The 15,103-nt window shown below is 42.0% G+C and overlaps 1 protein-coding gene across 1 annotated transcript in view; it reads left to right on the top strand.

Moving 5' to 3' along the window:
• Positions 1-7,092: 7,092 nt before the first annotated feature.
• SYNPR (synaptoporin) overlaps positions 7,093-15,103 on the top strand; it is a gene marked incomplete at both ends in the record, with an annotated part of 284,962 nt that continues 276,951 nt past the window's right edge. Inside the window, 2 exons of the mRNA XM_079713569.1 lie at positions 7,093-7,177; positions 7,283-7,348. Of these exons, the coding sequence (XP_079569695.1) occupies positions 7,160-7,177; positions 7,283-7,348 (84 nt within the window). The remainder of the gene's footprint in view (positions 7,178-7,282; positions 7,349-15,103) is intronic.

Here is a 15,103-nt window from a genome sequence, read left to right as displayed (position 1 = left end):
CCATAGCAAACTCTCAATAGAAGTAACTTCCAGGGATGCTGTTGATGATAACTGCTGACCATGGTTTGGGGACAGGATTCTTTCATTTTCTGTCTCATCTCCCTCTTTCTCTCTTCCTTTTTTTCTTGCTTCCTTCCTTCTCTCTTTTTTAGTATTTTTTTTAAACCTGTCTTCTATTTCTGGCAAAGAGCCTGTGTAATTGTACCTTTCTTCTGGGTATTATTTGCCAAACAGGTGTAAAAGTGCAGTGCAATATAATTTAGTAAAACCTAATTTTAGGTTCTGGATTTGTGCTTCTCTCTGTGTGAGTGGCTCCAGCAGGGTCCTCACACAGCTGTCAAGCTCTGTGAAAGAACCTAGGCCAGCAGAGAATATGACCATGAAGGACCAAAGGAGTCAATTTTCTAATGTTTCATATTTGACTTAATTTTTTTTTTACTTAAAGGTTTAGATTAGGAAGGAATAAGTAAATGTGTTCTTAGAATCACTGTACAGGGTAAGGTTTTCTTTTGCCTTGTTCAGAGCAGATGCAAAAGCCACTTTGTCATACTGCAACACAAGGTCTAAAGACCATCTGGAGAATTTATTAAAATTAAAAGGATGCAATACAATTTGGATTACATACTTTTATTAAAGATATGAGAGAATCGATCTGATCTTTTCTATCTTCATCATCTGTAAGTTTTTTATATATAAATATGTTTCTTAAAACAAGAATAAAATTATTAGAGCTTGCAAACACTGCCAAGTAAAACTATTTTTTAAGACAATTATAAAAATCCCTGCCAAAGCTCTAGTTATAAACATTACAGAAATAAAAAAACTTTCATATTGAACTGTTATTTTTTGCGGTGTATCAGGAAGCCTCCCTCTTAAAAATGTTTTGAATGACTCAATATTCTTACCAACCAAAAAGAGAGAAGTATTTTGGGGGAAAAGAAATATGAATTCTGAAAAGAAGAAGGGAAATAGAAGAAAACAAATGATTTTTCTAAAGTGTTTATAAGTAGTGGTTGTGTGATAACTACTTGGGGTGCAAATATCATAGACCATCTCCTTACCACTGGGGTAGGTCATATTTCTTGGCCTTTTAGCAACTTTCTGTATTAGATTCTTCTGAGTGCTTAACTTGTAACTCCTTTATTCTTTCTTACAAAGTGATGTGGGTGGTATAGTTATTAACCCCATTTTACAGATAAGGAAACTGAGTGACAAGAGTTTAAGGGACTTACTTTTTCAAGATCACACACCTAGGAAGTGATCAAGCCAGCATATGATGAACTCAGTGAATCTGATTCCAGAACTTGTGTCATCACCTTTTATGCTGGACTCTTGCCTGGGGAAGAATTTACCTCATTCAAAAATTGCAGTAGGGCTTCCCTGGTGGTGCAGTGGTTAAGAATCTGCCTGCCAATGCAGAGGACATGGGTTCAAGCCCTGATCCGGGAAGATCCCACATACCGCGGAGCAACTAAGCCCGTGAGCCACAACTACTGAGCTGGCGTGCCTAGAGCCCATGCTGAACAACAAGAGAAGCCACTGCAGTGAGAAACACCTGCTCCCGCAACTATAGAAAGCCCGAGGGCAGCAACGAGATCCAACGCAGCCAAAATAAATAAATAAAATTTATTTAAAAAAAAAAAAAAAATTGCAGTGAGGGCTTCCCAGGTGGCGCAGTGGTTGAGAGTCCGCCTGCCGATGCAGGGGACACGGGTTCGTGCCCCGGTCCGGGAGGATCCCACATGCTGCGGAGCGGCTGGGCCTGTGAGCCACGGCCGCTGAGCCTGCGCGTCCGGAGCCTGTGCTCCGCAACGGGAGAGGCCACAACAGTGAGAGGCTCGCATACCGCAAAAAAAATAAAATAAAATTGCAGTGGGTGGTGTGAGATTAACTCAGTGCTGTTGTGATCCATGAGTGTGAAAACGAGGGAGTGATCCAAGGAGAACGTCAAAAATGATGAGCATTTTGGAAAACATAGCTAATGATGAATGACAAAAATAATTAGAATGATTGAGCCTTTGAGAGGGGAGGGTATTTTTCTACTTGTGTTCATGGAATAACAGTAGTAGTAGTCATAAGAGTAGTAATAGACAATGGTGCCCATCTTTACTTTCTTTCTGCAGAGGAATTTTGTTTATGTTTCAGCAAGAAAAATATTTTTGCCTAAAGCTTGTGACTTTTTCAGATCTGCAATGGAAACTGCATATCCTCTTTTTCTTGCAAAGTTATAAGGGTGGGAGAAAAATCATGACTCTGCTGTTTACTATCCATAAAAGCTTAGCTGAGATTTTTAAATTTCTATGAGCCTGTGTTTTCTTGTCTGAACAAGAAACAGCAGTACATACTTACATGGTTGATGAGGATATTAAATGAGGTATGCCTATAGGGGTGCTCAGCATTCTGTCCAGCAACTACTTACTACTTGACACATTGCAAGAGTCATTATTATGATAACTGTTACCATTATTCCCTGCAGTCAATGGTAAGTCCTCTGACATGAGTTTTGGTCCTCTAATGGGCAGGTATTAAAGCTTGGTCATACTGACACAGATAACTTTTGTGTAAAACAAAGATGGGAGTAGAAATAGCAAAAGCATTTTGTGATGTGAGTTCACCTTGGCCAACCACCCTTGAAATTTTATATCAGTTCTGATAGTTAATCACGAATGATCCTACTTGAATGCTAAAAATTCCATAGGAAGCCTATGGAATCTTATTTTGTGACGAAGTTTTAAGCCAAACAAAAAACACACATCCTTACATGTTATTGAAGCCATTTAAGAGTGAAACATAGATAAGTGAAGATGACTTTACCTGATCATTGGGTGGAGAGATAATGCTATCTTTATTGTAAAATTAGAGATCTTGAAAATACTTCCACACCATCTCCTGTCCTGTGTACCAGTGACCCCATGCAAACCAAACACACAAATAAATATTACACAAACACGCTACTGGCTTTTGCTTTCACCCTCACTAGTTAAGAAAAGATTTGGAAAGATAAGGTTAGTAGTATGAGTAGAGGGTGAAATATGTAATATTTTGAATGACTTTCACTCATTACGTACTTCCAGTATTTTAAATATCATTATGTGTGGGTAGTATTTCCTCCTGTACTAAGTTGCTATGGATAAAATTTTAAATTACTTCTTCCTTTTTGCCACAAGAGATATAGGAAGATTAAACCCAGGTATGTTATTCCCTGAGAATGAGATTTAATTTGCCTGAATAACTCAAGTCTGTCTACAGCAAGCTGGTACTTTGGTTTTTGGTAGTTTTGATTCAGGATTAACCCTCTTTGAGATTCAAAATGGTTTTTTGAATTTTGTTTATTTTCTTGTCATCAAATATTGGAGCTTGAACAAATTGGGCTTATGGTATATCCCACTACAAGGTAAGATCTGTGAATTCAGGTTTTTTGTCAAGCTGTTTATAGTTTACAGAGCAATGCTAACCCACATTAGCAGGCAGTCCTTACTTGTCGAATGCATAAGTCAAGGCTTCTCAACCTTGGCAACTACTGACATTTTCCATTTGATTCTTTGTTGTGGGCAGCTGTCTTCTGCATTGTAGGATGTTGAACAACATCGTTGGCCTCTACCCTCTAGATGCCAGTAGGTGTCAGTAGCACCGACCCACCCCGCCCAGCTGTGACAACCTCATATGTCTCCAATTATTGCCAAATGTCTCTTGGGGGAAGGAAGGGTCCACATTGCCCTTTATTGAAACCACTGCAGCAAGTGAATGTATTGCCTTGACATGTCAAAGGAAATCTTCCAAACTATAAGTTCCTGCCTGAACACGAATGAAGAATTTGGAAGCTTTTTGATTTAGATAATCAATACAGGGCACTAAAATGGATCATTTACTCTCCACCAATGTTAACAGGATTATTGAATCATTTCGAGAGATTTGTTATTGTAAGAGGGAAATTATCTTTCGTCATCATAGGGCAGAAGAGAAGGGGTCACCCTCAGTCACTGAGAGTAATATTGTGGCAGTGTTTTATCATCCCTCCTACTTCTCCCAACCTAGTTCTTAAAGGAACCTAATGTTATTTCCAGGTCCGAATAGAGAGGTTCTAGCCCCAATGTCTACAAAGTATTTAACATTGCAAATGGGATATGGAACTCTGGGTTATTTTGGTGACGCAGCTGTTGGCAGCTCATACATTTCTGGAACGTGAGAAGCATCCTCTGACAATGTGCAATTGTTGTCTAAGCAACTACATTGCCATTTGCCACAGTTCTGGCTCCCTTCACATGGTGTTTGGAGGACTTGGAAAATTTGCCACTATATTAGCAAGGAGGAATGTTGGGTGTGAAGACAGGCCTGGGGGAATAGGCTCAGTCATCACACTTCATCCTCGCCAAGTTCTCAGCTCAAATGAAATGCAAGTGGGTGGTATTTAAAATAAATCAATCTCTCTGTCTAAAGAGATACAAATGTTTAGATGACCTTGGGCACATTACTTAGCCTTTCTAACCTGGATATACTATCCATAAAAGAGGGGATGGCGGTGATGCTTAGATGATGTATTTAAAGTACCTAGCACAGTGGCGGGCATGTAGTGAGAACGGAATGGATATAAGCTATTATGATAATTATCATCATTATTAAACATATGCAGGAGGTGTTATACCGCATAAGCTAGTTGACAATAATGGAAAGAGGAAGGATTCAAGGACAATGAAGTCATACAGGGTGGAATCTTGGTTCAGCTAATTACTAGCTGTGTGAACCCTTGTATCAATCAGCCTAGGTTATGCTGCATTGTAGTAACAAAAGACTTTAACATCTCAGTTGCTTACAACTACAACTTCATTTCTTGCTCAGCTCCACATCCATCAAGGTCCAGTTGCAGCTCTATACTACATCAATCTTATGCCAAGACCCAGGCTGTGAGTGCAGCCTCTGTGTAATATTGTACATTGTATTCATCATAGTAGAAGGGAATTAACAAGATGGCAAATCATGAAGGGGTTCTTAAAACTTCCGCTCAGAAATGCATTCATCACTTCTGGCCACAACCATTGACCAAAGCAAGTAACATTGCAACTCCTGAGTTCAAAGGGGCAAGGATATATAGCAGAGGGGCACTGCAGAGAGTGACAAGACGGTGCCACAATCGACCACGCCTCTAATGTGGGCCTCTGAGCCTTCATCTTTGCTTCTGTAGAAGTGTTAGCAGTCAGGAATTCAACTAATACACATGGAGAGATTACGATGTACCAGACTCGGCCCAAGATAAGTTATCTACAAAACTTCATCGAGTCCTCATAACAACCAGCTAAATTAATGTCGTTGACTCCCTTTGACAGATTTTTAAAACCTGAGGTCTTGAGGATGTTAAATAACCTCACACACAAAATCATATGCAAAAACTGCAGGACACACGGTAAGTATTTGTAGTTGCATAATGGCTTATTTTTGAAACAACTTGTTTCTAATTGTTTTAGACTCTCTCTGCATGTAGGAAGAGCAGTAGGAACAAAACTGGCTGGCTGCAGATGGTGCAACTAGCCCTCTGGAGTTCTGACTCACTAACTTTCTAGTTTTTCTCCAACAAAATCCATGGGCAGGGGGCATCTACATTGGACACTCTTTCTTACCCAGTTTTGGCCTGCTGCCTCCCCTTCTCAGACTCTAAACTATTCATTTGCATCTTTCTCCCCAACTCCTGAATATTAATTACTCTCCCTCCTCCTCTTCCCCCCATCCCCCAACTCCAGACCTTTTTGGCAAATCTTATTAGTAAACAGATGGGCTATCTGTGTTGCTGGGAGACCACTTCATACGTGGGGTCCAGTCCAAAGGGAGTGAGAAGGAAGGGGACATATCAACTACATGGTGGAATGGCTAAGGGTGCTGAAGACGACGAATCCTTCTTTTCTGATTATTTTGAATTCAACTCTGGCTTCATTCTCTGCACTCCCCTTCCATGGCCCTCAGTTCCGTCATCTCTAAAGTGAGAATAACACTGCTACTAACCCATGGGGGGTTTGTGAATATTTAATGAAGTAATGTTTATAAAGCCCTTAACACAATTTCTGATTCATAGAAAGAACTCAATTGTCTTGTTGTTGTTTACTAGTTTTGGCAAGCTTAGCAGACTAAGGGAGAAAGAGTATGAGTTGAGGTGGGGATGCACTCAGGCCTATTTATGATGGACTGAGGGAGCTTCATTCGAGGGTTGTATCTTAGGCAAAGTATCTCAGTAGAAACAGCATGAGTTTTGAAAGAACTTGAATTCCAATCCCTGTCTAGCCCCTCATGAGCTATGTTATCTTGGCTAATTCAGCCTCGCGAAGTCTATTTTTTTCCTACTTAAAAAAATGGACATTATAATTCTCTCCTGACCTCACACAGTGGCCATGGGATTACCTGCCTGGCACACTGTCCCATATTTTCATGATTCATTCGTTTCCCCTCTTCCCCTCTAGCTCCCTTCCCCCTGACCTGACCCTCTGCTTACCCCTGAGGTAACGGGCAGTGTTTATCCTGTTCCTTGATGTATCCCAGCACCTGGCACTGCTTGGTTACATGGAGAACGTTCCATGAAGGCTCAGAGGAATGACCCAGTCAGCAGTCTTTCTTTGGTGTTCAGAAGTCACCAGAACGCACACACCTCCCCACGTAAGGTGTGGGTTGTCTCTCCCTCTTACCTGGAAACCCCGTCCTCAGGCAGGGGACCGTCTTCCTGAGGGTGCCAGCCTGCTTTCCCCAAACCTACAGCACCAAAGTTGCTCTGGCGCCTCAGAGAACCGGGCGCGAGGGGCAGCGCCGCTCCCAAGGTCGCGGTTGGGCGTCGCCCACCTCCTCGCCCTCCCTTCCGGACCTCGCAGCTGGCCAATTGCAGCCTCCCCCGGGCCGCTGGGCGGGCTCCAGCGCCATCCCAGTCTCCCGCCTCCACAGCAGCTCCGCCTCCCCGCCCGCCCCTCCCACCCTCGCCGCCCGTGCTCACCGTACGCGCGCGCAAGCTTCGAGAAGCCAGAGTCCGCGAGCTCGCGAGCCCGCGCCGGTCACTCAGCTCTCCCCGGCCTAGCTCCTCCGGCTCTTCCCGAAAGGGGGCTTCTGGCTCTGAGGACGAGGACGGTAGTGGCTCTCGAACTTCATTTTCAAAGGCACCGCTGGGTGAGAAGCCCAAGCGAGGCGAGCTATGGACCCCGTGAGCCAGGTAGGACCGACTGGGCAGCGCGGGTGATTCCGCGGGACCCCCGGGGTCCGGATGCTGCGTCTCCAGCCCCTTCCTCACGCTGTCTCTTTCTCTCTCTTGCCACAGCTGGCTTCGGCAGGCACCTTCCGGGTGCTGAAGGAGCCCCTTGCCTTCCTGCGAGCCCTGGAATTGGTGAGTAGCGGTGTGTGTGTGCGGGGAGGGGACCGAGGCAGCGAGCCAGTAGGTGAGGAGAGGTCGGGTGCAGTGCTGTCTGCTCGGTTCTGCTCCAAGCCTGGGATGCAAAAGCCGCTTCCTTCAATCCTCCCCACTCCCCAGGTGCCATTCCGGGATGGCGGGGACAGGATGTAGGGTCCCGGCTTGGAGGCGGGAGCGTGGACGAGTTTTTGCAGGCGCTTAGACGAGGTGTCATGTCTCATGTTACCGAGGCGCTTGCACACGCTCAGGGGCTGCGGAAAGAAGCCTCCTGGGGAGACCGGTCGGGGAGCTGATGGGGTAGCTGCCGCTGGGCTCTGGCTGCTCACCTGTATTATTGCGGGGGTGAGGGTGTGAGAGGAGGGACCCGGAGCTGAGCGGAGTAGCGAGCGGGGAGGGCTTTGCCAAGCTGGGAAAGTTGGTGAGCATTGGGGCAGCTCTCCGCCCCGCCCGGGATGCTTGGAAGCGCTGTGATCCGCGCTCCGCAGCCGGAGCTCCAGGGAGAGAGAAGCTTCGAGGCTGTGAGAGATAGTGCCGTCGAGAGCGGGACTCCTTCTTCCCATCTCAGAGTTTCTCTACTCTGGCTGCTCTCGAGGGCTTTTCTGATTTCTTCTAGAACCTCCCAGCCTTCTCTGTGGAGCTTGCTTCAGCGACGGGGCTTTAGGAATTTATAGTACTCTTCTCTTCTGTCCCCTTAAAAAACAACTTGATAGTCCTAGGGCAACTTATCTGTTGGCAGAGGAGTGAGGCGCAGAAACAGTTACCCAGGGGGCCACAGATCAATGTTACTGTCGATGCTTGCATGATGGTTATTCAGAGTGAAATCTGCGGGTCACACATTCTCTTGCTAGGAGCTCTGAAAGGCAAGCAAACCTATCTGAACAGAAAGTTCAGAGCCCGTCATGTAGCATTAATCACAGGCCCTATCACTGACTAGCTGGGAAGTTATGTAAGAGCGTGTTCTGTCCTCCCAGATCTTAACTCCAAGGCCCAGTATCTAGCTTTGGCGACACAAACTGTGGTACATGCTTACGTGGATGATCTACAGGGTAATCGCATTTGCCTTGTTTGTAAACCTGCATGAAAATGCACGAATATATCAACCGGACATAACATCAGGACAGCATTTGGAAGGCTTGAACTATTGGTTTGGGGATAGCTATTCTAAAACTGTTTTCCTCACAGCCACCGGTTAAAGCAAGCAGGACTCACAGTCTGGGCAGCTTTCAGTTGACTTTCTCAGAGTTCTGTCCGCATTCGATCATTCAGCCATTCAACAAACATTCTCTGTGGAAGAGTGATTTTTTTGCTCAGTGTAAAGCCTCCATTGTCAAGCCATTGTCTCTCAAAACAAAATTCAAAGGCCTGGCATCATTTCTGACATAATCTCTTATTGTTTCACACTGTCACTGTCACTCACCTGAAACATTAGTTTGTATCCCCTTCAGTCCTATTGCAATGTTATTTCATGTCACTCCCCACACACAGCCTCTATGAGTATCTTTCAGAGTGTGGTAAACCTGGATGAATTTTTTTTCCAGGCAGATGTCTGGACATGAAATAAAAATATTGGGAAGGTGGGTGCCCAGGAATCTGGATTTTAAACAAGCTCCCCGGATAATTCTTATGCACATTAAAGTTAGAGGACTACCACCCTAAGCTATACAAGGAGCCCCCCAAACTCCAAAGCGCTTTTTACCTTAAGGCTCTTGTTATTCTTATTAATACTATATGGAATGCCCTCCCTCACAGCCCAAGCCGAGAACAAATGTTTGTCTTTTAACCTCAGCTTAAATATTACCTCCTCAGTGAAGATTTCTCTAATATTTGGTTCTTCCCCTTTCCTCTACCCCAAACTGAATGATTCACCTCATTCTTTGGGCTTCCATTACATCTTATCCATTCATTTATTCATGAGAATTTATCACACTGCCTTATAGTTTTTCCTTGGTGTGTGTGTGTGAGAGAGAGAGAGGGAGAGAGAACTTATTACATTTAAAATTTTTTTTGATTTATGTATAGTTGGTTTCCTCTCTCTCTCTTCCGGGCCTCTAAGGCTCTAAGGAAGAAGGGATTTTGCTTGTAAATCAGTGATTAGCCTCTCATTTGTGGAAGAGAACCTGAATAAGGGACCAATGAAACCTTAAAAGGTCAGATAAGTTAGTTGATCACTACCTTTTGAAAGAGCTAAGGTCGAGAGATGAGAGCAGGGACATAGATGCTTTGAGAAAGTTTATCAAAATGGAGAAAGGGAAATATCTCTTCTGTGCATGCCATGGGTGAAGAGCCACTCTGAGTTCTTTGTTTTCTGTGGGAGATAGTGACGAGAGAGTTCTAGCTCTTGGATGGCAGGAAATTTGTTCTGTTTGCTTCTGTGTTCCCCACAGGTGCCTTTCATGGTGCTCGGTAAACAGTAGTGATCAGCAAAAAGTGTAAATTGAGCATGACAGAGCACTAAACACCCGGTTTCTCCTGTTCTGTAGTGCAACAGCTTCAAAGTTGGTAGTCTTGAAAGACTTCGAACTACAATCCTTCTTATTTTTCAGTATTTATTCTGTAGAAGTAAAAGTGTATGTAGAGATCTATGTTCATGGCTATTTACTGCAACATCCTTTGTAGAGGAAAGAACTAGAAACAATTAGTAAGTCCGTTAATAGGAAAATCGTTAATGTATGATTCATGCATGCTGTGAAATATTATACTGTCATTAAAAAGATGGGTTAAATTAATATGCATTGCGCTGGCAGTCAGCATAGGTAATTGTGTTTGATAAAATTATTAAGTGCAGAAAAATGAGTTTCATTCTTAGTATTTGATGAAATTGTTATATGGAAAAAAGTGGTTTTCGGTTTTCCTTCTTTTAATCAACACATGGAAAATATATTCAGTCAGATTTCAGACTAATGTATAGCATACAGTATTTTTGTAAAAATAAAAAGACAATATAGTTTTGTGTGTGAATGTGGGTACGTGTGTTTGTAATTTGTATAACCATAGATGTATACCTCTGAACTGTTAAAACTGATGTTTTTCCCAAAGGGTGTAATTTGAGGTTCAGTGGGGAGAGAAGAGGGTGAAGGAAAGCTGTGGTCTTCAGGAAGAATCACAGGCATATCACTTGTCCACAGTTGTGCACATGAGTAATTAAAAAAAAATGATCTTCTATGGATTGACCATATGAAGCAGTATTACTTCTAAATACATCCTCCACTTTGAGATTTATTGCCTTGGGGGGAAAATGCACTTTATTGATGTGTTCTTTGCTTAGGAAAGGCTCATGTATACAGTAGATTTAAAGTTTAAACAACATATAAAGGTCAAGTCTTCAGGGAAAAAGCTTTAGCCAATTTCAAAGACCTTGAGGCAAAACTTCCAAATCCTTAATCTCTACTTAAATGAGGTCAGGGGACTTTCCGCTATCTTTTGGGTCAAAACCAAAATTCAGGACACAGCACTGACTCTGGTGGTCTGTTTTGTTTATTCCCTGATGATAAAATAGGTCCAGAAAAATGTCTTAAACCATCATTTGGAGATGGAAAAAAAATTTTTTTTAATTGAACTTACCTTATTTCTCAGACTTACTAAATTGGTATAGAATCCTGCCTTCCACTGATCATTCTTATTTTGCTACTTCAATTCTTTGCCAGTAGAATTTTGGCCTGCTTTTTTTTTTTTTCCTTTTAAAGCATTTTTCTTAATACATTCTTTTTTCTCTCTATTATTTACAAGGCTCTGGATTTGCACCTGTGGATTTATGTGTAATGGAATGTAGGGACCCCAACAGTTCCAAATTGTCCAGGACTAGAATTGGTGCACATGTAAGGGCATCAGAGGGACTTCAGCTCCCCCAAATGATATTTGCTTGGCTGGCAGGTCCAGACTCCATCCCTCTAAAATTAACTGCTGGGGCAACTTGCTTCATTCCTCTAATTCTTATTCTCTGACCTCCGTCCCCCATTTTGCTACCATTTCTGCTACAACCCCTGTACTCCATATCTCCATTCTGCCTTTCCTTTCTGCCTTTCCAAAGGAGGCCAGCTTATCCAGAGATGCATCATGTCTGATGTACGAGGCATAGAGCTCGTTGATTTAAATGGAGGCACCTGCTTCCCTAATCTTCATTCCTGAATCTGAATTCTGATCTATGTTTTTCAAACGTCATACTGCTTGCTTGATATGAATAGTATTTCTGATCATGTTATTGATAATAACACAGTAAGCATGTTTATGATATAATATAATATAATATAATATAATATAGTTATCATTTTAAACTCTTAAGGAGAGAAGTAACAGTAGCTACCTCTGTCATGCAGGCTTCATATGAGGCAGTATATTCCAGTGCTTTCCATACATCATCGTATTGAATCTGTATGGCTTACATTCCCATTTCACCACGGAATTCAGGGGATATTTATAACTCATCAGGTGCAAAATTGTAGGAAATGGTAAAGCCAAGATTTGACATTCTCACTCCAAACCGTGTTCTCTTAAATGCTACACTCTTCTGCTTCCTTCAATGCGACAGGCACCTGCTGTAACTTATCCCTAATCCTCAGAAACATTAAAAGGCAGATGCTATCTGATTTTGCAGTGGTTATCTCACCCACTCTGATATGTATTTCAGTCCTTTTCTGAAAATGCCAAGGAGTGTTTATATTTAGAGACTAACTCAAGAGACATCAATTGTCTTTGATATTGTTTTATTTTCTGTTGGTTATTAATTAACCAAGGTAGAGTAGGTTCTAATTAAAAATCAGTATCTTTTCATTTAAAATACATAGAAAAAGATTTTGATTATAAAGCCAATAATTTAATCTTATTTTATGGGTCTTTTTTTTCTATTTTCTTAAAAATACCTGTGCATGAGTCAGACAACTCTTTTTTTTTAAGCATAAATAAGACAGGAATTCTAATATACAACTTGTTTAAATTATGAGCAGCAATCTGCCATTGAGGGTGGGATGTAATTTCAAAGCTACATTAATTTGGATTTAATTATAACTTCTAGCTTCTCAAGTGACAAAAATCATGTATAAATGAAATATGAATCAATAAATACACTTTTCATAAAAGAGCAGCTCCCCAGTGGGCTAATGGATTTGTCCCTTCATGCTTTTCTGAGTTTCATTAAGACATTGGTATTTTGCCCCACGAGTACAGAAAAAAGGATTAAAATACTACCTATGGATTTGAATCCCAATTTTATTCTTCCACTAGCTTGGTGACCTTGGGCAAGTTATTTAACTTTATTAGGTATCATTTTTTCTCATCTGTAAAATGGGACTGATAACATCGATAGTTGCTACTTCAAAGGATTGCTATAAATGACTTAATTCACATAAACCACCTTGCGTAGTGCCTGGGCTATAAAAAGTGCTCAGCAAATGATTGTGAAGGTGATGATGTTGATAGTGATGATGATGGTGATAATGATGATAACAATTTGAGTGATTCTGGGAATGATGAAAAAGGAAGAAGTAGAAATCTACTGGAGAGTAATTTATAACATTGTGGCAACTTCTTGCAAGTTAGAGTCTTGGCAAAGTTCTGACATAGAAAATCTATATTCACAGTTATGTGTGTGCCTCTTTTGAGCCCCTCACCCCTCATACCTTGCTGCCAGGGATTTTTTTTACCATAGCATGTGTGACTCTCTAAGGAATTGCTCCTTGGAATAACTGCATTCAAGGAACATTCCAGAGTGGCCAGTGTTGGACCTAAAGGAAAAGAAGAATTGCAGGAACTTAGTTCTAAGGAATTTTTTTGTTGAGGTTTGGGGAGACAGTTTTCCTGATCTTTCTGAAATCATAATCCATAGACATTGCTTATTCTTGAAAGAGTTACATGTATCCAACTGAATTCTCCAGGGTGTAGACAAAGGTTCTTATAGCATCAACCACTCTAAGGCACTTACTAACCACACCCTAATACCCAGGTACACCTGACTCTTGGGAATCACCCAGATAAAAATAGGAGAAGAACCCTGCTCTCATGCTCAAGTAGAAACATCACCCTTAGTTCTCTGTTCCCCAGAGGATTCACATTTCTTCCTGATTCAGGTAAGAAAAACAGTCTTATGTTAATATAAAAAAATAATAAAAAGCCTCTAAGGAATACATCTACAAAACAATGACTTTCCTTTGAGTCTTCTCCTTCTGCAGGCATGTCTTTGACCTTGGCTATATTTGTAATTATTCTCGTTCATTCTGTTAGCTTAGCCATCCTGTGAGAACCTCACTTCCTCACTGAATTTTGGGGACAACACCCCTTGCCTACCTTCTCATAGTTTTGGAAATTTTAAGTAAGAACAAGCAAGTAAAACACTTTGTAAACTACTAAATGTCCTCCAAAACTAAAAGATAGTTGTGATCATGATGATGGTGATGATAAGAGGCAATTTTCTCCAATCTAGGAGACTCTGGATATCATGGGATAATTGGTGAAGACTGGGGTGTGAAGTATCTCTGCTCCCTGTGGGGCTGAGCCCTTCTCAACCACTCTCCATCCTCTAGCTTTTGCCCCAGTCTTTTTGGCCTCTTTGGAACCCACAAGAGAGAATGTTGCTGTCTGTTGAAACTGATGCATCATCAAAACTTGGAGGAAATCCACCCTCAACCCTTTTCACTCTTATACTAAAAGCCTGTTTCTTGCTCTGTACACATTTCATCTTTATTAGATATTTGGGGGGCCTGGTGATGGTCTCTTGCTGGGCTAATGGACTTTTGCACATGCCGCTTCCTGTGCTTAGAACACACAGTCTCTTTTTTCACCAAACCCCCTTTGGCTGGCAAATTCCTCTTCTCTTTTCAGGTGTCAATTTAGACATCACTTCTTTTGGACTTCTTTTTTTTTTTAATTTATTTATTTTTGGCTGCATTGGGTCTTTGTTGCACGTGGGCTTTCTCTAGTTGCAGTGAGCGGGGGCTACTCTTCATTGCGGTGCACGGGCTTCTCACTGCGGTGGCTTCTCTTGCTGAGGAGTACGGGCCCTAGGTATGTGGGCTTCAGTAGTTGTGGCACATGGGCTCAGTAGTTGTGGCTTGCGGGCTCTAGAGCGCAGGCTCAGTAGTTGTGGCACACGGGCTTAGTTGCTCTGTGGCATGTGGGATCTTCCCGGACCAGGGATCGAACCCATGCCCCCTGCGTTGGCAGGTGGATTCTTAACCACTGCGCCACCAGGGAAGTCCAACATCACTTATTTTGGGAGGGCCTCTCTGAGTAGGGAGGTCCCTCCAGATGAAGTCAGTCTCCTGATGGCTCCCAGAGCACACTGTTTAGTGACTTTGTTTTACATTTTAGCTCCTCAACCAGACTAAAGGCTCTGTGAAAACAAGGATCTTGATTGTCTTGTTCATCAGTACATTCTAAGTATCTAACACAGTGCTTGACACATGGAAGGAACACCTCCAGGGGCATTCATAAGTCCCACCAGAACACCCAGGCAGTTGAACATAGGAACCAGGCAATTGACGATATGCAATATCCTGAGATAAACCATAATGGAAAAGAATATAAAAAAGAATGTGTGTGTGTGTATATATATATATATATATATATATATATATATATATATATATATAACTGAACCACTTTGCTGTACAGCAGAAATTAACACAACACTATATTGAAGTACTTTGTACTTCAGTAAAAAACTTCAATACTTTGTACTTCAATAAAAAATCCAAAACATCCAGGCAGTAGGTGCTTAGTAAGTATTGGTTGAAGGAAGTG

Source organism: Hyperoodon ampullatus (genome assembly GCF_949752795.1).
Source record: "Hyperoodon ampullatus genome assembly, chromosome: 10".
Taxonomy (NCBI): Eukaryota; Metazoa; Chordata; class Mammalia; order Artiodactyla; family Ziphiidae; genus Hyperoodon; species Hyperoodon ampullatus.
Note: the sequence above shows the minus strand (reverse complement) of the source record. Positions and strands in the feature narration are given on the sequence as shown.